This window comes from Lolium perenne, chromosome 7 (genome assembly GCF_019359855.2).
Source record: "Lolium perenne isolate Kyuss_39 chromosome 7, Kyuss_2.0, whole genome shotgun sequence".
NCBI classification, from domain to species: Eukaryota; Viridiplantae; Streptophyta; class Magnoliopsida; order Poales; family Poaceae; genus Lolium; species Lolium perenne.
The window spans coordinates 64,891,412-64,911,211 of NC_067250.2; the positions used below are offsets into that span (position 1 = coordinate 64,891,412).

Below are 19,800 nucleotides of genomic sequence, written 5' to 3' on the forward strand. Positions count from 1 at the left end.
TTAATACTGGAAGGGGTGCGGATGCTAACCTGAAGGTGGACTTTTTAGGCATATATGCATGCTGGATAGCGGTCTATGTACTTTGTCGTAATGCCCAATTGAATTTCACACTACTCATCATGATATGTATGTGCATTGTCATGCCATCTTTATTTGCCAATTGCCCAACTGTAATTTGTTCACCCAACATGCTATTTCTTATTGGAGAGATACCACTAGTGAACTGTGGACCCCGGTCCATTCTTTTACATCGAATATAATCTACTGCAATACTTGTTCTTTACTGTTCTTCGCAAACATCATCTTCCACACTATACATCTAATCCTTTGTTACAGCAAGCCGGTGAGATTGACAACCTCACTATTACGTTGGGGCAAAGTACTTTGATTGTGTTGTGCAGGTTCCACATTGGCGCCGGAATCCCTGGTGTTGCGCCGCACTACACTCCGTCACCAACAACCTTCACGTGCTTCTTGACTCCTACTGGTTCGATAACCTTGGTTTCTTACTGAGGGAAAACTTGCCGCTGCACGCATCATACCTTCTGATGACCCACAAGTATAGGGGATCGCGATAGTCTTCGAGGGAAGTAAAACCCAAATTTATTGATTCGACACAAGGGGAGGTAAAGAATACTTATAAGCCTTAACAACTGAGTTGTCAATTCAGCTGCACCTGGAAAAGCACTAGTAACAGGGGTGATGTGAAAGTAGCAGTAATATGAGAGCAATAGTAACAGTAACACAGCAGCGGTAGCAATAACACAGAGGCGATGGCACCAGAAAATAGTTGATAATACTTCCAATGACATATAGAACGAGTATATGATGATGAGAGATGGACCGGGGTTCCCAGCGATCTACACTAGTGGCAACTCTCCAATAACAAGTGACAAGTGTTGGATGAACAAATTACAGTTGGGCAATTGATAGGAATCAAAGCATTAAGACAGAACATCCAGATTATTAATTATGTAGGCATGTTTTCCAATTATAGTCGTACGTGCTCGCAATGAGAAACTTGCACAACATCTTTTGTCCTACCAGCCGGTGGCAGCCGGGCCTCAAGGGAAACTACTGGATATTAAGGTACTCCTTTTAATAGAGCACCGGAGCAAAGCATTAACACTCCGTGAAAACATGTGTCCCTCACATCACCGCCATCCCCTCCGGTTGTCCCGATTTCTGTCACTTCGGGGCCTTTGGTTCCGGACAGTGACATGTGCATACAACTTGTAGATACAATCTAAGCAATAAGTATAGAGCTCAAATCTAAGATCATGCCACTCGGGCCCTAGTGACAAGCATTAAGCATAACAAGATTGCAATAACAATAACTTCACAAACTTTATAGATAGACTAATCATAATGTATCATCCATCGGATCCCAACAAACACAACACCGATTACATCAGATGAATCTCAATCATGTAAGGCAGCTCATGAGATCATTGTATTGAAGTACATAGAGGAGAGTATACTGACATAGCTACTGCTAGAACCCGTAGTCCATGGGGGAACTACTCACGGAGCATGGTGGAGGCGGTGGCGTCGATGGAGATGGCTTCCGGGGGCACTTCCCCCTCCCGGCAGGGTGCCGAAACAGAGAGTTCTGTCCCCCGAATTGGAGTTTTGCGACGGTGGCGGCGCCCCTGGAGTCTTTCTGGAGTTTCGTCAATTGGTACCGTGTTTTTAGGTCGAAAGGGGTTATATAGGCGAAGAGGCGGCGCAGGAGGGTCAACAGGGTGGCCTCACCCTAGGCCGGCGCGGCCAGGGTCTGGCCCGCGCGGCCCTATGGTGTGGGGCCCCCCTGGCTCTCCTCCGACTCTTCTTCGGTGTTCTGGAGCCTTCCGGGAAAAATAGGAGGTTTTGCGTTGATTTCGTCCAATTCCGAGAATATTGCCCGAACAGCCTTTCTGGAACCAAAAACAGCAGAAATGTGAATCGGCACTGTGGCATCTTGTTAATAGGTTAGTTCCGGAAAATGCATGAAATCATCATAAAGTGCAAGCAAAACATGTAAGTATTGTCATAAAACAAGCATGGAACGACAGAAATTATGGATACGTCGGGGACGTATCAGCATCCCCAAGCTTAGTTCCTGCTCGTCCCGAGCAGGTAAACGATAAAAAGAATAATTTCTGTAGTGACATGCTACTTACATAATCTTGATCATACTATTACAAAGCATATGAAATGAATGAAGTGACTCAAGGCAATGATCTATAGTTGCTAACAAATAGATAACATGTAGCAAAACTTTTCATGGAGAGTACTTTCAAGACAAGCATCAAAAATCTCGCACAAGAGTTAACTCATAAAGCAATAAATTCAAAGTAAAAGCATCGAAGCAACACAAAGGAAGATATAAGTTTCAGCGGTTGCTTTCAACTTCCAACATGCATATCTCATGGATAATTGTCAACATAAAGTAATATGATGAATGCAAATAAGCAAGTATGTAAGAATCAATGCACAGTTGACACAAGTGTTTGCTTCTAAGATGGGAGGAAATGGGTAAACTGACTCAACATAAAAGTATAAGAATGACCCTTCGCAGAGGGAAGCATTGATTGCTATATTTGTGCTAGAGCTTTGGTTTTGAAAACATAAAGAGAGCATAAAAAGTAAAATTTTGAGAGGTGTTTGTTGTTGTCAACGAATGGTAGTGGGCACTCTAACCCCCTTGCCAGACAAACCTTCAAAGAGCGGCTCCCATTAATTATTTTTATTTTTGGGTGGCACTCCTTCCAACCTTTCTTTCACAAACCATGGCTAACCGAATCCTCGGGTGCCTGCCAACAATCTCATACCATGAAGGAGTGCCTTTTTATTTTAGTTTTATTATGATGACACTCCTCCCCACCTTTGCTTTCTCAAGCCATGGCTAACCGAATCCTTCGGGTGCCGTCCAACAATCACATACCATGGAGGAGTGTCTATTTTTGTTAATTAATTTGGGACTGGGAATCCCATTGCCAGCTCTTTTTGCAAAATTATTGGATAAGCGGATGAAGCCACTAGTCCATTGGTGAAAGTTGCCCAATAAGATTGAAAGATAAACACCACATACTTACTCATGAGCTATAAAACATTGACACAAATCAGAGGTGATAAATTTTGAATTGTTTAAAGGTAGCACTCAAGCAATTTACTTTGGAATGGCGGGAAATACCACATAGTAGGTAGGTATGGTGGACACACATGGCATAGGTTTTGGCTCAAGGATTTGAATGCACGAGAAGCATTCCCTCTCAGTACAAGGCTTAGGCTAGCAAGGTTGTTTGAAGCAAACACAAGTATGAACCGGTACAGCAAAACTTACATAAGAACATATTGCAAGCATTATAATACTCTACACTGTCTTCCTTGTTGCTCAAACACTTTTACCAGAAAATATCTAGACCTTAAGAGAGATCAATTATGCAAACGAATTTCAACAAGCTCTACGGTAGTTCTCCACTAATAGGTTTAAACTACATGAAAAAAAACTTAATCATGATCTACTTGAGAGCTCAAAACAATTGCCAAGTGTCAAATTATCCAAGACATATGAGGCATTTTCTTTTTCCAACCAAATAACCATAAGTATTGTAGCTTCCAACTTTTATCATTGAACATTAAAAGTAAAACGAAGAACAAGTGTTCATATGAAAAAGCGGAGCGTGTCTCTCTCCCAAACATGGATTGCTAGGATCCGATCTTATTCAAACAAAAACAAAACGAAAATAAACACACAGACGCTCCAAGTAAAGCACATATGGTGTGACCGAATAAAAATATAGTTTCAGGGGAGGAACCTGATAAGTTGATGAAGAAGGGGATGCCTTGGGCATCCCCAAGCTTAGACGCTTGAGTCTTCTTGAAATATGCAGGGATGAACCACGGGGGTATCCCCAAGCTTAGACTTTTCACTCTTCTTGATCATATATCATCCTCCTCTCTTGACCCTTCAAAACTTCCTTCACACCAAACTTCTCATAAACTTCATTAGAGGGGTTAGTACTCAAAAAATTTGAATCCACCTTGGTCCTGTAGTGGCACATTGCAAGAACTCAATAAAACATTAGCTACAGCCCTCTACGTCTAGAAAACCTCGCTTAAAGTCCACAAGAGACAATGCAAAAAACAGAGACAGAATCTGCCAAAACAGAACAGCTAGTAAAGACGAATTTTAAATAAATACTTCCGTTGCTCAACTCAGAAAACTCAAAACTAATGAAAGTTGCGTACATATCTGAGGAACACGCACGTAAATTGGCATATTTTTCTGATTTTTCTACAGAGAAAACAGCCCAGATTCGTGACAGATAGAAATCTGTTTCTGCGCAGAAATCCAAATCTAGTATCAACCTTCGATTAGAGGCTTCACTTGGCACAACAAAACACAAAACTAAGATAAGGAGCCGTTGCTACAGTAGTAAACAACTTCCAAGACACAAATATAAAACAAAGTACTGTAGCAAAATAACACATGGGTTATCTCCCAAGAAGTTGCTTTCTTTATAGCCGTTAAGATGGGCTCAGCAGTTTTAATGATGCACTCGCAAGAAATAGTATTTGAAGCAAAAGAGAGCATCAAAAAGCAAATTCAAAACACATTTAAGTCTAACATGCTTCCTATGCATAGGAATCTTGTAAATAAATAAATTCATGAAGAACAAAGTGACAAGCATAAGAAGATAGAACAAGTGTAACTTCAACAATTTCAGCATATAGAGAGGTGTATTAGTACCATGAAAATTTCTACAACCATATTTTCCTCTCTCATAATAATTTTCAGTAGCTTCATGAACAAACTCAACAATATAACTATCACATGCAGCATACTTTTCATGATTTCCAAACACATAATTTTTATCAAGCTCAAAAATAGTGGAATTAAAACTTTCAAACTCACTTTTATCAATAATATGACAAGATGATTGATCAATCTCAAGAGATATGGGACTCATAGATAAAGTCAAGAACTCTCCAATCCCATTTTCATTAGTAGCACAATTAATTTTATCAAGTAACATAGGACCATCATCTAGAGATTTATCATAAACATTTGCTAAGCAAAATTCTTTAGTACCATGCATTTCGACATCAGGCACAAACAAAGCATTATCATAAGATTTATCAAAGTAGCATGGATTATCATAGATAACAGTAGCATAATTATTTTCACAAGTTTTACTCATAGGTAGTATTTCAAGAGAATCCACAGGAACATAACATTCAACCTCTTCCGGTAAGCATGGAGGACAATCAAATAGTGTAAGAGATAAAGAGTTACTCTCATTAGAAGGTTGGCATGGGTAGCTAATCCATTCTTCCTCCTTTTGTTCGTCGCTCTCCTCTTCTTTTTCATCCAATGAGCTTTCAGGTTCATCAATTTCCTCCTCTTTTTCATCCAATGAGCTTTCAGGTTCATCAATTTCTTCTTCCACCGGTTCTGCAAATTGTGAGTGCATTCTTGTGCATCAATGTGTCTCTCTTTATAATCAAGGATATAAGGATTATCACTGTAGCATTCTATGCAAGAATTAAGGATAGTAGAGACATAATCTTTAAGGTCCTTACAAATAGCACAAGTTTCATAATTCTCAACCATGAAGGATTCTATCTCGGAGGCTCCCATAAATAAGACAAATTGTTCTACCTCTTCGAACCCGTAATGAATATAGCAATTCCGATTATAGTTCTTAATTAAAAATTCCTCACTAAAGCCACATTGAAATTTAAGATGTTTATCCTGTTGAGAGCAACAGTTTATATCATGGCGTCTAAGCAAGATTTTAGCCATTGTATTTAATTTTTCTATCATAGCACTCATTATTTTACCAGTTCTTGATTCTCTATAATTATTATAACATTCTATGAGCTCCAAATAAGTTGTAGGTTCTCCCATAACAGCAGTTTTTAATTTTTTGGTTTTTCAAATTTTTATGGATTTTTGGGTATATGAGACAAATAAAACAAGACAAAAATAAACTAGACAAAAGTAAACTAAGCAAAATAATACTAGACAGAAATAAACTAAGCACAAATAAACTAGACAAAAGTAAACTAAGCAAAACAAAATAAAACAAAATAAAAACAGAGAGAGAGGTAGAGTGTACTCCCCAGGTGAACTTATGAGTAGAGCTATGCCTCCCCGGCAACGGTGCCAGAAAACAGTCTTGATGACCCACAAGTATAGGGGATCGCGATAGTCTTCGAGGGAAGTAAAACCCAAATTTATTGATTCGACACAAGGGGAGGTAAAGAATACTTATAAGCCTTAACAACTGAGTTGTCAATTCAGCTGCACCTGGAAAAGCACTAGTAACAGGGGTGATGTGAAAGTAGCAGTAATATGAGAGCAATAGTAACAAAGAACACAAACAGCGGTAGCAATAACACAGAGGCGATGGCACCAGAAAATAGTTGACACTACTTCCAATGACATATAGAACGAGTATATGATGATGAGAGATGGACCGGGGTTCCCAGCGATCTACACTAGTGGCAACTCTCCAATAACAAGTGACAAGTGTTGGGTGAACAAATTACAGTTGGGCAATTGATAGGAATCAAAGCATTAAGACAGAACATCCAGATTATTAATTATGTAGGCATGTTTTCCAATTATAGTCGTACGTGCTCGCAATGAGAAACTTGCACAACATCTTTTGTCCTACCAGCCGGTGGCAGCCGGGCCTCAAGGGAAACTACTGGATATTAAGGTACTCCATTTAATAGAGCACCGGAGCAAAGCATTAACACTCCGTGAAAACATGTGTCCCTCACATCACCGCCATCCCCTCCGGTTGTCCCGATTTCTGTCACTTCGGGGCCTTTGGTTCCGGACAGTGACATGTGCATACAACTTGTAGATACAATCTAAGCAATAAGTATAGAGCTCAAATCTAAGATCATGCCACTCGGGCCCTAGTGACAAGCATTAAGCATAACAAGATTGCAGCAACAATAACTTCACAAACTTTATAGATAGACTAATCATAATGTATCATCCATCGGATCCCAACAAACACAACACCGATTACATCAGATGAATCTCAATCATGTAAGGCAGCTCATGAGATCATTGTATTGAAGTACATAGAGGAGAGTATACCGACATAGCTACTGCTAGAACCCGTAGTCCATGGGGGAACTACTCACGGAGCATGATGGAGGCGGTGGCGTCGATGGAGATGGCTTCCGGGGGCACTTCCCCGTCCCGGCAGGGTGCCGGAACAGAGAGTTCTGTCCCCCGAATTGGAGTTTCGCGACGGTGGCGGCGCCCCTGGAGTCTTTCTGGAGTTTCGTCAATTGGTACTGTGTTTTTAGGTCGAAAGGGGTTATATAGGCGAAGAGGCGGCGCAGGAGGGTCGACAGGGTGGCCTCACCCTAGGCCGGCGCGGCCAGGGTCTGGCCCGCGCGGCCCTATGGTGTGGGGCCCCCCTGGCTCTCCTCCAACTCTTCTTCGGTGTTCTGGAGCCTTCCGGGAAAAATAGGAGGTTTTGCGTTGATTTCGTCCAATTCCGAGAATATTGCCCAAACAGCCTTTCTGGAACCAAAAACAGCAGAAAACAGGAACTGGCACTGTGGCATCTTGTTAATAGGTTAGTTCCGGAAAATGCATGAAATCATCATAAAGTGCAAGCAAAACATGTAAGTATTATCATAAAACAAGCATGGAACGACAGAAATTATGGATACGTCGGGGACGTATCACCTTCCTCTTGGGGTTCCCAACGGACGTGTGCTTTACGCGTGTCACCTATTAACAAGATGCCGAAGCGCCAGTTCCTGTTTTGTGCTGTTTTTGGTTTTAGAAATCCTACACAGGAAATATTCTCGGAATTGGACGAAATGAACGCCCAGGGTCTTATTTTTTCACGGAGCTTCCAGAAGACCGAAGAGGATACGAAGTGGGGCCACGAGGCGCCGACACCACAAGGCGGCGCGGCCCCATGCTGGTCGCGCCCCCTATGGTGTGGGGCCCCCGTGCCTCCTCCGACTCTGCCCTTCCGCCTACTTATACTCTCCGTCGCGAAAACACTATTAGCGAGAGCCACGATACGGAAAAAGTTCCAGAGACGCCGCCGCCGCCGCCAATCCCATCTCGGGGGATTCAGGAGATCGCCTCCGGCACCCTGCCGGAGAGGGAAATCATCACCCGGAGGACTCTACATCACCATTATCGCCTCCAGACTGATGTGTGAGTAGTTCATCTTTGGACTATGGGTCCATAGCAGTAGCTAGATGGTTGTCTTCTCCTCATTGTGCTATCATGTTAGATCTTGTGAGCTGCCTATCATGATCAAGATCATATATTTGTAATGCTACATGTTGTGTTTGTTGGGACCCGATGAATATGGAATACTATGTCAAGTTGATTATCAATCTATCATATATGTGTTGTTTATGATCTTGCATGCTCTCCGTTGCTAGTAGAGGCTCTGGCCAAGTTGATACTTGTGACTCCAAGAGGGAGTATTTTTGCTCGATAGTAGGTTCATGCCTCCATTGAATCTGGGACAGTGACAGAAAGTTCTAAGGTTGTGGATGTGATGTTGCCACTAGGGATAAAATATCAATACTTTGTCTAAGGATATTTGTGTTGATTACATTACGCACCATACTTAATGCAATTGTCTGTTCTTTGCAACTTAATACTGGAAGGGGTGCGGATGCTAACCCGAAGGTGGACTTTTTAGGCATAGATGCATGCTGGATAGCGGTCTATGTAATTTGTCATAATGCCCTAAGTAAATCTCATATTAGTCATCATGATATGTATGTGCATTGTTATGCCCTCTCTATTTGTTAATTGCTCAACTGTAATTTGTTCATCCAACATGCTATTTCTTATTGGAGAGACACCACTAGTGAACTGTGTACCCCGGTCCATTCTTTTACATCTGAAATACAATCTACTGCAATCATTGTTCTCTACTGTTCTTTGCAAACAAACATCATTTTCCACACCATACGTTTAATCCTTTGTTTACAGCAAGCCGGTGAGATTGACAACCTCTGTTAAGTTGGGGCAAAGTATTTTGATTGTGTTGTGCATGTTCCACGTTGGCGCCGGAATCCCTGGTGTTGCGCCGCACTACACTCCGTCACCAACAACCTTCACGTGGCCTTCGTCTCCTACTGGTTCGATAACCTTGGTTTCTTACTGAGGGAAAACTTGCTGTTGTACGCATCACACCTTCCTCTTGGGGTTCCCAACGGATGTGTGCTTCACGCGTTATCACCTGCAAAAAATGAAAAGAAAGGTTTTTGTTAAAAATAATATCACTCCTTACCCTCCATATAGAACAACATAAGGCAGACACCCCAATACGGATGAAGGCCTTAGATTGTCTATCAACTCCATTTAGCCAATTACCAAACATATTCGTAATATTGGTTGGAGATGGGAGAGTAAAAGTGAAATTAATCGTGCGCCAAAGTAATTTAGCGAAAGGACAAGTGATGAACAAATGCTCAATAGTCTCATGTTCGCCACAAAAATCACATTTCGTACATCAATTCCATCTTCTTTTAGCTAAATTGTCTTTAGTAAGCAAAACCTTATTGCTCAAGAACCACATGAATATTTTAATCTTTAGAGGAACTTTAACTTTTCAAAGATATTTTCGCAGAAAGGGAGTATGGTCATTCATAAGATTCTTATACATAGATTTCACTGTAAACAAACCATTTGTTGATAGAGTCCAAACAAACTGATCATTCTCATCAGATAAATTAATCCTCATAAGCTTTCGGCATAACTGTAACCATAAAGTCTATTTGTTTCCCACCAACAGCCTTCTGAAACTTATATTCAGAGGCGTTTGAGATAACACATGAGCTACCGTTACATTCTTGTGATGCACAATGTTGTATAAGGATGGATATTGTTGAGCTAATGGTGTTTTACCTAACCAGGTATCTTCTCAAAACGGGTATTTGCACCATTACCTATCTTGAAAAAAACCTCTACTAAAAAAATCGTCCTTAACCCTCATTAATCCCTTCCAAAAGGGAGAGTCTGTTGGTTTAGCTTGTACCTCGGATAAGGTCTTTAGTCTTAGGTATTTATTCTGCAGCAACTCCTGCCACACCCCATCTTCGTTAAGAAGTGTATAAAGCCACTTACCCAATAAACATCTATTTTTTAGTTTAAGTACCTCAATACCTAGACCCCCTTGATCCTTGGGTCTGCAGACGATATTCCACTTGGTAAGTCTATATTTCCTTTTATTTTCCTCAGATTGCTAAAAAAATCTAGACCTATAAAAATTCAATCTGTTAGGTTTAGATGATGCTATAAATTTGTGCGACATGTATGAATGTGCTCAAATTTTCAAAATCATGTAAAAACAAGTTTACTCCTCTAAATTTTTGTACTTCGGTTAGAGACGCTCTTAGGGGTATTGGCAAAAGTGTCAGGTGCATGTCAAAAAACACTATTTGCTTATCATCACACGTGTTGCGACCGGAGACTAACTGGACCAAAATCATTACGACTGACAAGTTGATGTACTGTTGTATAACGATTTTGCAACTTTGTGTATGAAATCGCACACAGAGGTACCTAGGGTGTTATTAGCGCTGCTAGTAATACACTCCAACTCAAAGCATAAGGCCTATTATTTTTTTGAAAAATCAAACCAAGTATAGTTTAGTCAAATTTCTAGAACAATCTATTAATAAATATAATATTTTATATGTACAATACGAAAATATATTTTATTATATTTTAATGAAATTAATTTTGTATTTTACATGTTAATGATTTTTGGTAAAACTTAATCAAATTTGATATCGTTTGACTTTCTAAAAATAATATAAGTTTTAAGCTTTGTGATGGAGGTAGTATCAGTTACAAGTGTACGAGACATGTAGACCTAGTTGTTAGAGAAATAAACTCGGCCAAGTTGCTACATGAATTCTAGTCTTAATTTGTCAAGCTTGACCAGCCTTATGAGAGTGGCAAGCTTACAAAAAGTTAAAATGACATGTCCCTTTCTTAATCAACCTTCAACAGATAGTTGCAAATAAACCATAGTGTCACCTCAAAATATTTTGAGACTACACAACATGAAGTTACTAAATTTTAAAGTTTTGAGTGTATCGCTGAGCTACATGATTATGGATTCCCCTTGTTTCTAGTCTCGGGCCTTTCTCGATTTACCTAGATTTGGAACCACTTTAGGTTCCGGCCGTAGCCAGACACACGCCTTGTCGGAATCCCATCCAGGAAACAGCCAATCCACGGGTCTGGCTTCACCGTCGAAGAAGGTGTACCTGAACACTCGACGCCTGAGGGTAAAGTAGGCGCACCCTCCATCCAGACCCAGCTGCGTGGCATCCATGGCAAAGCTCGCCGGCGATCCAAGGAACATGACACGATCATCCATGCCCGAGTCATCCCTCTCCACCCACCGCATCTTGCCGCCGTCTCCTCCTTGTTCGAGGGCGTGGACCGTCAGCGCTAACGTAGGAGCCGGGTAATCCCTGCCGTAATCATGGCCCCTCTGCTGCTGCCGCTCGATCAGGACGGACACCCGCAGCAACTCGCCGCGGGAGGCGAAGATGTAGCTGCGATCACGTATGTAGAGCTCGTCCTCGAGCCTATCCCAGGTCGTCTCGAGCCTGATGTTGGCGGTGTTTCCGGCGTTGGCTGGTTTGGAGAAGCCCGGTGTCAGGACGCACCAGAAGTAGGCGCCCACCCAGACCAGTACCTTGCCGGCGTGGTACGCGGCGCAGGAATGGTGGCTTGCCGGCAAATCGAGCAGCTTCTGCACGAGCGTCCATTTCGCATCGCCCGGGCGAAGGATGGCGGCCGTGAAGACGGGAGGGTACGAGCCGTACCTCCGGTTGGTCGTCCCTGCAACGAAGCTGTAGAGGAAGACGGTGCCGTCGCAGTAGAGGATGCCGCGCGGGCTCCTCATCCGGTGCCTGATTATCCAACCGTCGTTGTCGTCGTTTGGGAAGCGAGGGAGGTAGGTGACGGCTCGGGTGAGGACGTCTTGGATGGTCGGCTCGAAGCCCGCAAAGAAGAGCCAGGCCGCCCCGCCGTCTTCCCTGGCCACCCAGTTCCTGTCGCCGTCGGCGCCCGGCTCCACGAGAACGATGCTGTTGTAGCTGCGATGGCGGTCGCTCAGCGTCGGCTCGGACGAGACGCGCCCGAAGTAGACCACGGGGGAGTGCGTGATGCGGCCGTTGTACCGTGAGAGGAGCCATGGCAGGAACATGTGGCTGCGGCGTCGGGGCGTCGCCCCTGCGCGAGCCGCCGTGTCGCGCCATGGCTGGCAGACGGCGTGGAAGCGGACGAAGTCTGTGGCGTCGTGCAGGCGGCCGGCAATGTCGAGTAGCAGGTCCGGCGAGAGGGAGGCCCATGGGCGGGCGCTCCGCAAGACCGACTGCGACTCCATCAATCAGAGGAGGGAGCGCACCGCGCACGGGAGGTAATTACTATGGATCGTAATGACGAGACTATATATGGGATAGTACTAATAGCATTAATCTCCTTAAAATCAATTTCAAGTTTGTACCCCGGGTAATTTTGCATCAAGAAAACTTTCCTTTGCTTGTTCCAGATGCCATGGTTACGGAGGGTACTCGGCGAGGCATGTAGAATAGGGCGTGGATGCCGCCCGGCGAGATCAACGGGCGAGATCAATGTGGGGCGAGAAAACACACGAGCGGTTGGTAAAATAAAATAATTTCAGCACATTAATACACGAAATATTTTCACGTAAAAAAATGGCTCCGACTAACCTTCCACCCAAAGATATTATTAACTTTCTTTTCCAATTACTAAGGCGTTTTTTTTTTTTGCGGAAACAAGAAGACGGATTACACTGGAGATATTACAGAAAGAAACCCAACAAACACAAAAATACAGCTTCGTCCTTCTGCAAGTTGACCACGTCGTCGACACGCCGTTGCCGTCGGTGGCGCGCCGCCGCCGCTGCCTCCCTCGATGCCTTGGATCGGAGGCAGTCCCCAGGCGAGCGGGAAGTCGCCGAGCGCCGGCCCCAAAGGACCTACACCGTCGAGCGCCGCCGCAGTCGGTCCGATGCGCCTCATCTTCTTCTTCAAGATCTTGACCTGCAAACTCCGCCGCCCTCGGAGCTTAACACGGGGAAGACGCCCACGGCACCTCCACAGAGGACCGAGGACGAGGTTGACGACGGATCGGCGTCGAAGCTCCACAGAACGTCGATTCCGGAGAGGAGATCCGCCACCTGCAAACCAAACACCAGCCGATGACATCTCCGCCTCCAAGACGCCACCGGCCAGCTCCAAACCTACCCCTACACTATGTACAGGCCTAGATCCGTGGATTCCCCTACCTCCCGCCGCCGGAGCGGCCGCCGGAGGCGGAGGAATCCACGGATCGACGGCGAGCGAGGTGGGGAGACTCGGGTCGCCCAAAAGTTCGCCTTTCCTGTGGACGGGAGAAAGGGGAACGGCCAAGGTCCGTAGCCTGCGGTTAATTACTAAGGCGTTTCAACAATCTTTTCCTCAACGAGTTTCTATTCAGCAAGCGCGAGCCTTGGATGGTGAATCAGAATACCCAAATAACTGATTGGAAAGTTTCCCAACCCACATCCGAAAAGTTTCGCATATAGGTTAGTATCGCCTTGGGCCTCACTAAAAAAGAACAATTTATGAAAATTTATCTTAAGACAGTAATAACTGCTCGAATGTTGGTAATATTAATTTCAGATTGCTCGTATTTTCCAAGCCATGTTCGATAAAGAGGATTGTGTCATCGACGTATTGAAGAATAGAATCGCCACTATCAACTAAGTGGGGGACCACTCTTTCAATTTGATCATCAGCTTCCGCACGCTCAACAATAATTGCTAGCATATCTGGCACACTGTTAAATAAAATTGTAGATAGGGTATCATCTTGCATCAACCTTTTTTTTTGTCTGAAAATATTTACCAACGTCATGATTGACTTTAATGGCAACACTTACTCCGAAAATGAAGTTATTAACTAAAATGCACCACTCTTGGAAGAAACCTTTTTTTAAGAAATATATATTTCTATATATTAAGGTAGAGTTGCCTCCACCTTTTTACAACCAGATGAGTTACATGGGGGTGGGGGTGGAATTACAAACCAGGGGAAGCCCTGGGGGAGTGGAAAGAAAACTAGAAAAAAACTACCCAGAACCCAGCTTGTCTGCCGAAGAAATCAACTGTGATTGGAGCCTTGGCGATCCGTTACTCCACAGTCTGAGCTCATTTGCAATCTGATTGAATAGAGCCTGTCTCCCATTATATTTGCAGTTAAACACCCTATCGTTTCTGGCCTTCCATAGACCGAGCAGACATGCAACAACACAAACAGTCCAAGTTTTGGATGCTACGTTTTCGTCAGTGATTGAGATGAACTGGCTGAGATAGTTTGTAGTTGCAGCAGTATTGGCTAGACCCAGCTTTTCCCAGACCCACGAAGCCTGCTTGCAATGAAGAGCTATATGGTGTATAGATTCGAGGGCTGGAAATTGGTCGCATCCCGCATCCGTGCGCCAACACTTGTTGGTCATATTATCATCGGTGTTTAGTCTACCCCGGAATCCTAGCCAAAGGAATAATTAATGACGTAGCGGTATGCAGCTTGCCAAACCCATTTATATCTGTCCCATATTAAGCCCCTGTTGCTGAACAGTCTTTAGAAGTCCTTTGTCGTGGCTGGTTTGCCTGTGATTACCATAAACCTTGCCTCTCCCTGGGTGTCAAAACTTGGTTGAATAGAGCTCAACATATCCATAATAGCTTGCAATTGTACCTCAGCAGGTCAAGGATAAAGGTCAAATTAATGTAATGTACCACTGACCGCTAGAAATTTGGGAGGCGACTGTACATTTCATGTCAACAGCAAAGGAGTAGAGAAATGGCATGTTGATATGCAGTCTTCCCATAGTCGTCCAATTGTCTTTCCAAAAAGACTTCGGTTTGCCGAATTTTGGTTGCAGAAAGTTGCTGCCTGTATTGTTGGAATTAACTTCCTGATTGATTTCCAAATGTGTGACTCGTGGCGCGAAGGGGAGAGAGGAATACTGTCCTGGAGGTGCCAAGCAGCCATCCAAGAGAAACAAGGCCCAGTTCCATTAGATAGCAGCTTGGAAGTGAAATTTGCCATTACTGCTTTGTTGTGTATCCGCAAGTCCCTGATCCCGAGCCCATCCTTCATTCTTGGCATTGTTACTATGTCCCAAGCCACGAGACAGTGACCACCCAAAATTTTCTCCTTGTTCTTCCAAAGGAAAGCACGTCTCAATTTGTCCACATCATCTATACTCCCCTGATCCCATTCAATGCAAGCCATGAAGAAGTTTGGGATTGCAGATAGTACTGAATTTATCATTTAAATTCAGCCCCTGATGACATGAGTCTTAGCCGCAATTGTGGTAGCAATATGCAATTTTCTCACCTGGGAGGCGCCTTTGGATTTTATTTATCACCGGTTGCAGAAGCTGCTTTGATATTTTATTTGCTGAGAGAGGGAGACCTAGATATGTGCAAGGCAGGGCGGCTGTGCTACAGCCCAGAATTAAGGCAGCATTAGTTGCGTCTAGCTCTGTCATGTGCATTGGGACAAAAGTGCTTTTTTGAAAGTTTATTTGCAAGCCTGTAAAATCAGAGAATGCTTGTAGAATTTGCTTGGCCAAAAAGGCCCTCTGAACAGAACCGTGGATAATGAGAAGTGTGTCATCAGCATATTGCAAAGCAGGGAAGGGCGATCCGTTCTGAATTGGGTGTCTCAAGAAACCAGATCCGTAAGCTTTTCTGAACATCTGCTGCAGAATATCGGCGACAACAATAAAGATGTATGGAGATAAAGGATCTCCCTGCCTCACTCCCCTCTGAATCTTGAATTTCTGGCCACATTGTTCGTTGATTATCATTTGTGCCTGTGAAGTTTTCAACAATTCTTTGACCCAGGCAATCCATTTTGGTGGGAAACCTCTAGTTGACATAGTTTCCAAAATCGCCTCCCAATGTATTGAATCAAAGGCCTTCTGGAAATCAAGCTTAAGTACAATAATAAGTTTCTTCATCTTGTTTCCCGATTGGATCATCTCAATGGCAGCCGCAAAATTCTCCACGATTGATCGATCCTTGATGAAACCAGACTGCATGGAGTCCATCAGTGTCTTGATTTTTGGTTGCAGTCTGTTGGTCATTACCTTTGCAACTAATTTTGGTATAGAGTGCTGAAGAGAGATGGGTCGGTAGTCCTTAATTTCTTGAGGGTCGTCACTTTTTGGTAGCAGTGCAATATAGGCTAGGTTTACGCCCAACAGATCCACAGTTTGATCATGCCAGGCTTTAAATAAAGCCAATAAGTTCAGCTTCAGATCTTGCAGATAGAACTTGTAAAATTTATTTGTAAAACCATCTGGCCCTGGGCTTCTGTTTGATGGCGCTTTTTGTATAGCATTCTGAATTTCTTCCCAAGTAAACTGACAGGCAAGCGACTGCATCTGTTCGGATTGATCGTCATATAGAGTGGTCAGAATAATATTTGGTGACCAAGTTCTTCTTTCAGAGAAGATGTCTGCAAAGTAATCAGTAGCTATCTTGAGCTTGTCGTGATCTTTGAAGAATTCATTTCTGTTGTGTGAGAGGAACCTAATTTTGTTCTTCCTGAACCTGTATGTAGCCATTGTGTGGAAGAATTTAGTGTTCTCATCCCCTAGTTTACACCATTTCACTTTAGCTCTTCGTTTCCAGTGCTGTGCCTCTGCGATGCAAAATTGCTTACTCTTGGCTTGACATAGAGACCTTAGGACAAACTCCATGCTGGTCAGCCTTCTCCATTCTTCGAGAGCGTCTAAAATTTTTATAGCATGGTTGACATTTGAGAGGATATTCTTGAGTGATTTCTTCGCCCTGCTCCATTCTCTGGTCGCTGTGTGGATAGAACGCAGCCTGAAATTAAGCTTTGATACAGGAGCCATGTCTCTAGTACCTTTTATGAGAATATTTCTTGTCAGTTGAACCAGGTCACTGCAAGCAAACTGTGATCATCATATCTGAAGATATTTGATTTATTCAGTGTGAAATTTTGTTGCAAAAAAGATCACTTAACCTTATCATAAGCTTTTTAAAGATTATGCACTAAATGGGAATAAATTATAATGCAAAATCCGCTAATATTCTCGTGGAGTTTTAGTCATTCAGGGTATCTGATCCAGAAATTTGTCACTCAGCGCATCCGATTTTCATTAGAGAATAAAGAACCCATATGTCTCTGCTGCAGCGAGAGAAAGCATTTGATCCCGATTTGGGAGCTCAAATTTCTATTGGGGTACGTTTTGGTATTGGATCCCCGTCTTTGTGGGTTTCGAGATTCGACTCACATGTATCTTATTGTTCACTCTTGCCAGGGTAGTTAACTGATCTACATAAGGGAAGAAAGCAGGAGAGCAATAGTTCATACCACTGTCTCTTGAGCCTCTTCTCGGTCGACCTCAGCTCTGAACACAAGAAGAAAAATGGGTGTGTACGAGGAAGTGAGGGTGGCAGAGTGGTGCATGTTGACGCCCAGTGAGGAGACGCCGAGGCATGGCCTGTGGCTTACCCCAATCGACCTCTCGTGGGCGAGCACAGGCCACACCCCGACCGTGCACTTATACCGCTCCGACTCCGGTGGTGCCGTCGACGGCTTCTTCGACGTGGCAAGGCTGAAGGTGGCGCTGGCAAAGGCTCTGGTGGCCTTCTACCCCCTGGCCGGCCGTCTCGGCGTCGACACCGGCGGTCGCCCACAGATTGATTGCGCCGGCCAGGGCGTACTCTTCGTGGTCGCTCACTCGGCCCTCACCGTTGACGAATTGAGCAGCTTCCAGCCGTCGCCGGAGCTTAAGAGGCTCTTTGTTCCACGCGTCGAGGAGTACTCGCCGTCCCTCATGTGCGGCGTCCAGGTGAACTTCTTGAAGTGCGGTGGGGTGGCCTTAGGGGTGGCTATGCACCACATCGCCGTCGATGCCATCGGCGCGTTCCACTTCTTCCGGACGTGGTCTGCCTTCTGCAGGGACGGCGACGCCGCGGCGACGGCGCTGGAGCGCCCATGCCACGACCGCACCCTCCTGCGTGCACGCTCCCCGCCCGTCATCCACTCCGACGCGCTCACCTTGTTCTGCCCCCCAAAGGAGCAACAACCGCCGTCCGAGGAGCCAAAGCCATCGCCGGGCGCGGTGGCGAACCAGATCTTCACCCTCTCCAAGGACCAGGTCGCCGCTCTCAAGCGTGCCTGCAGCAGCGGAGCGAGCACCTTCTGTGCTGTGAGCGCCCACGTGTGGCGGTGTGTGTGCGCCGCCCGCCAGCTGCCGCCTGACGCCACGGCGCGACTCATCTTCCCGGCGAACGTCCGGGGCAGCCTGAGGCCGCCGCTTCCGGACAGCTACTTCGGGAACGGGATCATCATGCTGAGCGTGACGGGCAAGGTGCAGGACATCACCTCGGGGGAACAGCTGGACTCCGTCGCCTGTCGGATCAGAGGGGCCATCCGCCGGATGGACGATGAGATGGTCCGTTCGGCGATCGACTACATGGAGATCGCCGGCAGCCAGAGCCAGACAGATGCTCCTACGGGGAGCGTCCCGCCGGAGACTGACCTGAGAGTGGTTAGCTGGAAAGGCACGCTAGTGTACGGCACGGATTTCGGGTGGGGGAAGCCGCTGGTGGTGCTCCGCGCCGAGCAACCGCGTGCCGGGATCGCCTACCTCATCGACGGTGCCGACGGCAGCATGCGCGTCCTCCTGTCCGCGGAACCTGCAACTGTCAACGGTCTCCAGCACCTCCTTTACGCCAACATTTAACTATCTTCCCACATTGTGATGTATCATGTATGTACTTTCAAATTTCAATTGTTATCGTGCACTTCGTGCGGCATTACTTGAGGCGTGCTCCCAAACCATCTATTTTTTCGATAAAGGATGCTTTATTACTTCAAGAAGCAATTACATCCAGTCTCTGCATAACCAGGATGCACACAGCCGTTTGTTTGTCTCAAGTCACCAAAGTTACATAAAACAAAAAGAGGCGAAATACATATCGGAACGATGAATTATATAACGCCTAAGAGCTAGGTGGAGCTTCTATCCGTAGACTATGCTGCCACCCATGTAGGGAAAAAGTATCCCTCACCGTATCCTCCAACCGTGTACAGACCTCCGTAAACAGGTCTCGGTTCTCCTCCCGCGGAAGAGGTAACCACGAACGGAGAATACCTATGCATCTGTAGATAACCTGCAACAAAGAGCAATTTTTGTCATTAAAAATCTTGTCATTTCTACATAGCCAGAGCGCCCAGATAACTGCTAGCGCCCCCATCCTAAGAAGCATTTTAAACCTTGAATTGATACCATGCAGCCAATTGCCAAAGACATTAGCGACACTAGTCGGGGGATACAAGGTAGACGCTACTTGGATGACTGACCATATAGATCTCGCAAACTGGCACCGGAAGAATAAATGATTGATGGTTTCGTCATGATGACAAAAGACACATCGTGTACTTCCGTGCCAATTCCGCTTAACAAGATTATCTTTGGTGAGAATAACCCCACGACGAAGATACCATCCAAAAAATTTAATTTTTAATGGTATCTTCATCTTCCAAATTTTCTTATTATTATCAACTGGTAAATCAGAGAGCAGCATCGCATTGTAGAAAGATTTTACAGAAAAGGAACCATCTACGTGGAGGTTCCATCGAAATTCATCTGGCTCTGGCGATAATTGAATATCTCCAAGCCGCAGAATTAGGTTGTTCCATGCCACGAGCCTTTGTCCTAGT

At 44.7% G+C, this 19,800-nt stretch overlaps 1 protein-coding gene across 1 annotated transcript; it reads left to right on the forward strand.

Moving 5' to 3' along the window:
• The first annotated feature begins 17,441 nt into the window (after nucleotides 1–17,441).
• On the forward strand, nucleotides 17,442–18,901 carry LOC127317247 (putrescine hydroxycinnamoyltransferase 1). Its single transcript, XM_051347771.2, has one exon. The coding sequence runs from the start codon at nucleotides 17,498–17,500 to the stop codon at nucleotides 18,818–18,820; it is 1,323 nt and encodes a 440-aa protein (XP_051203731.1). The 5' UTR covers nucleotides 17,442–17,497; the 3' UTR covers nucleotides 18,821–18,901.
• The last annotated feature ends 899 nt before the right edge of the window (nucleotides 18,902–19,800 follow it).

Bases quoted from the DNA above. Each gene is read 5' to 3' on its own strand.
- LOC127317247 (XM_051347771.2), top strand. From the start codon at position 17,498: ATGGGTGTGTACGAGGAAGTGAGGGTGGCAGAGTGGTGCATGTTGACG.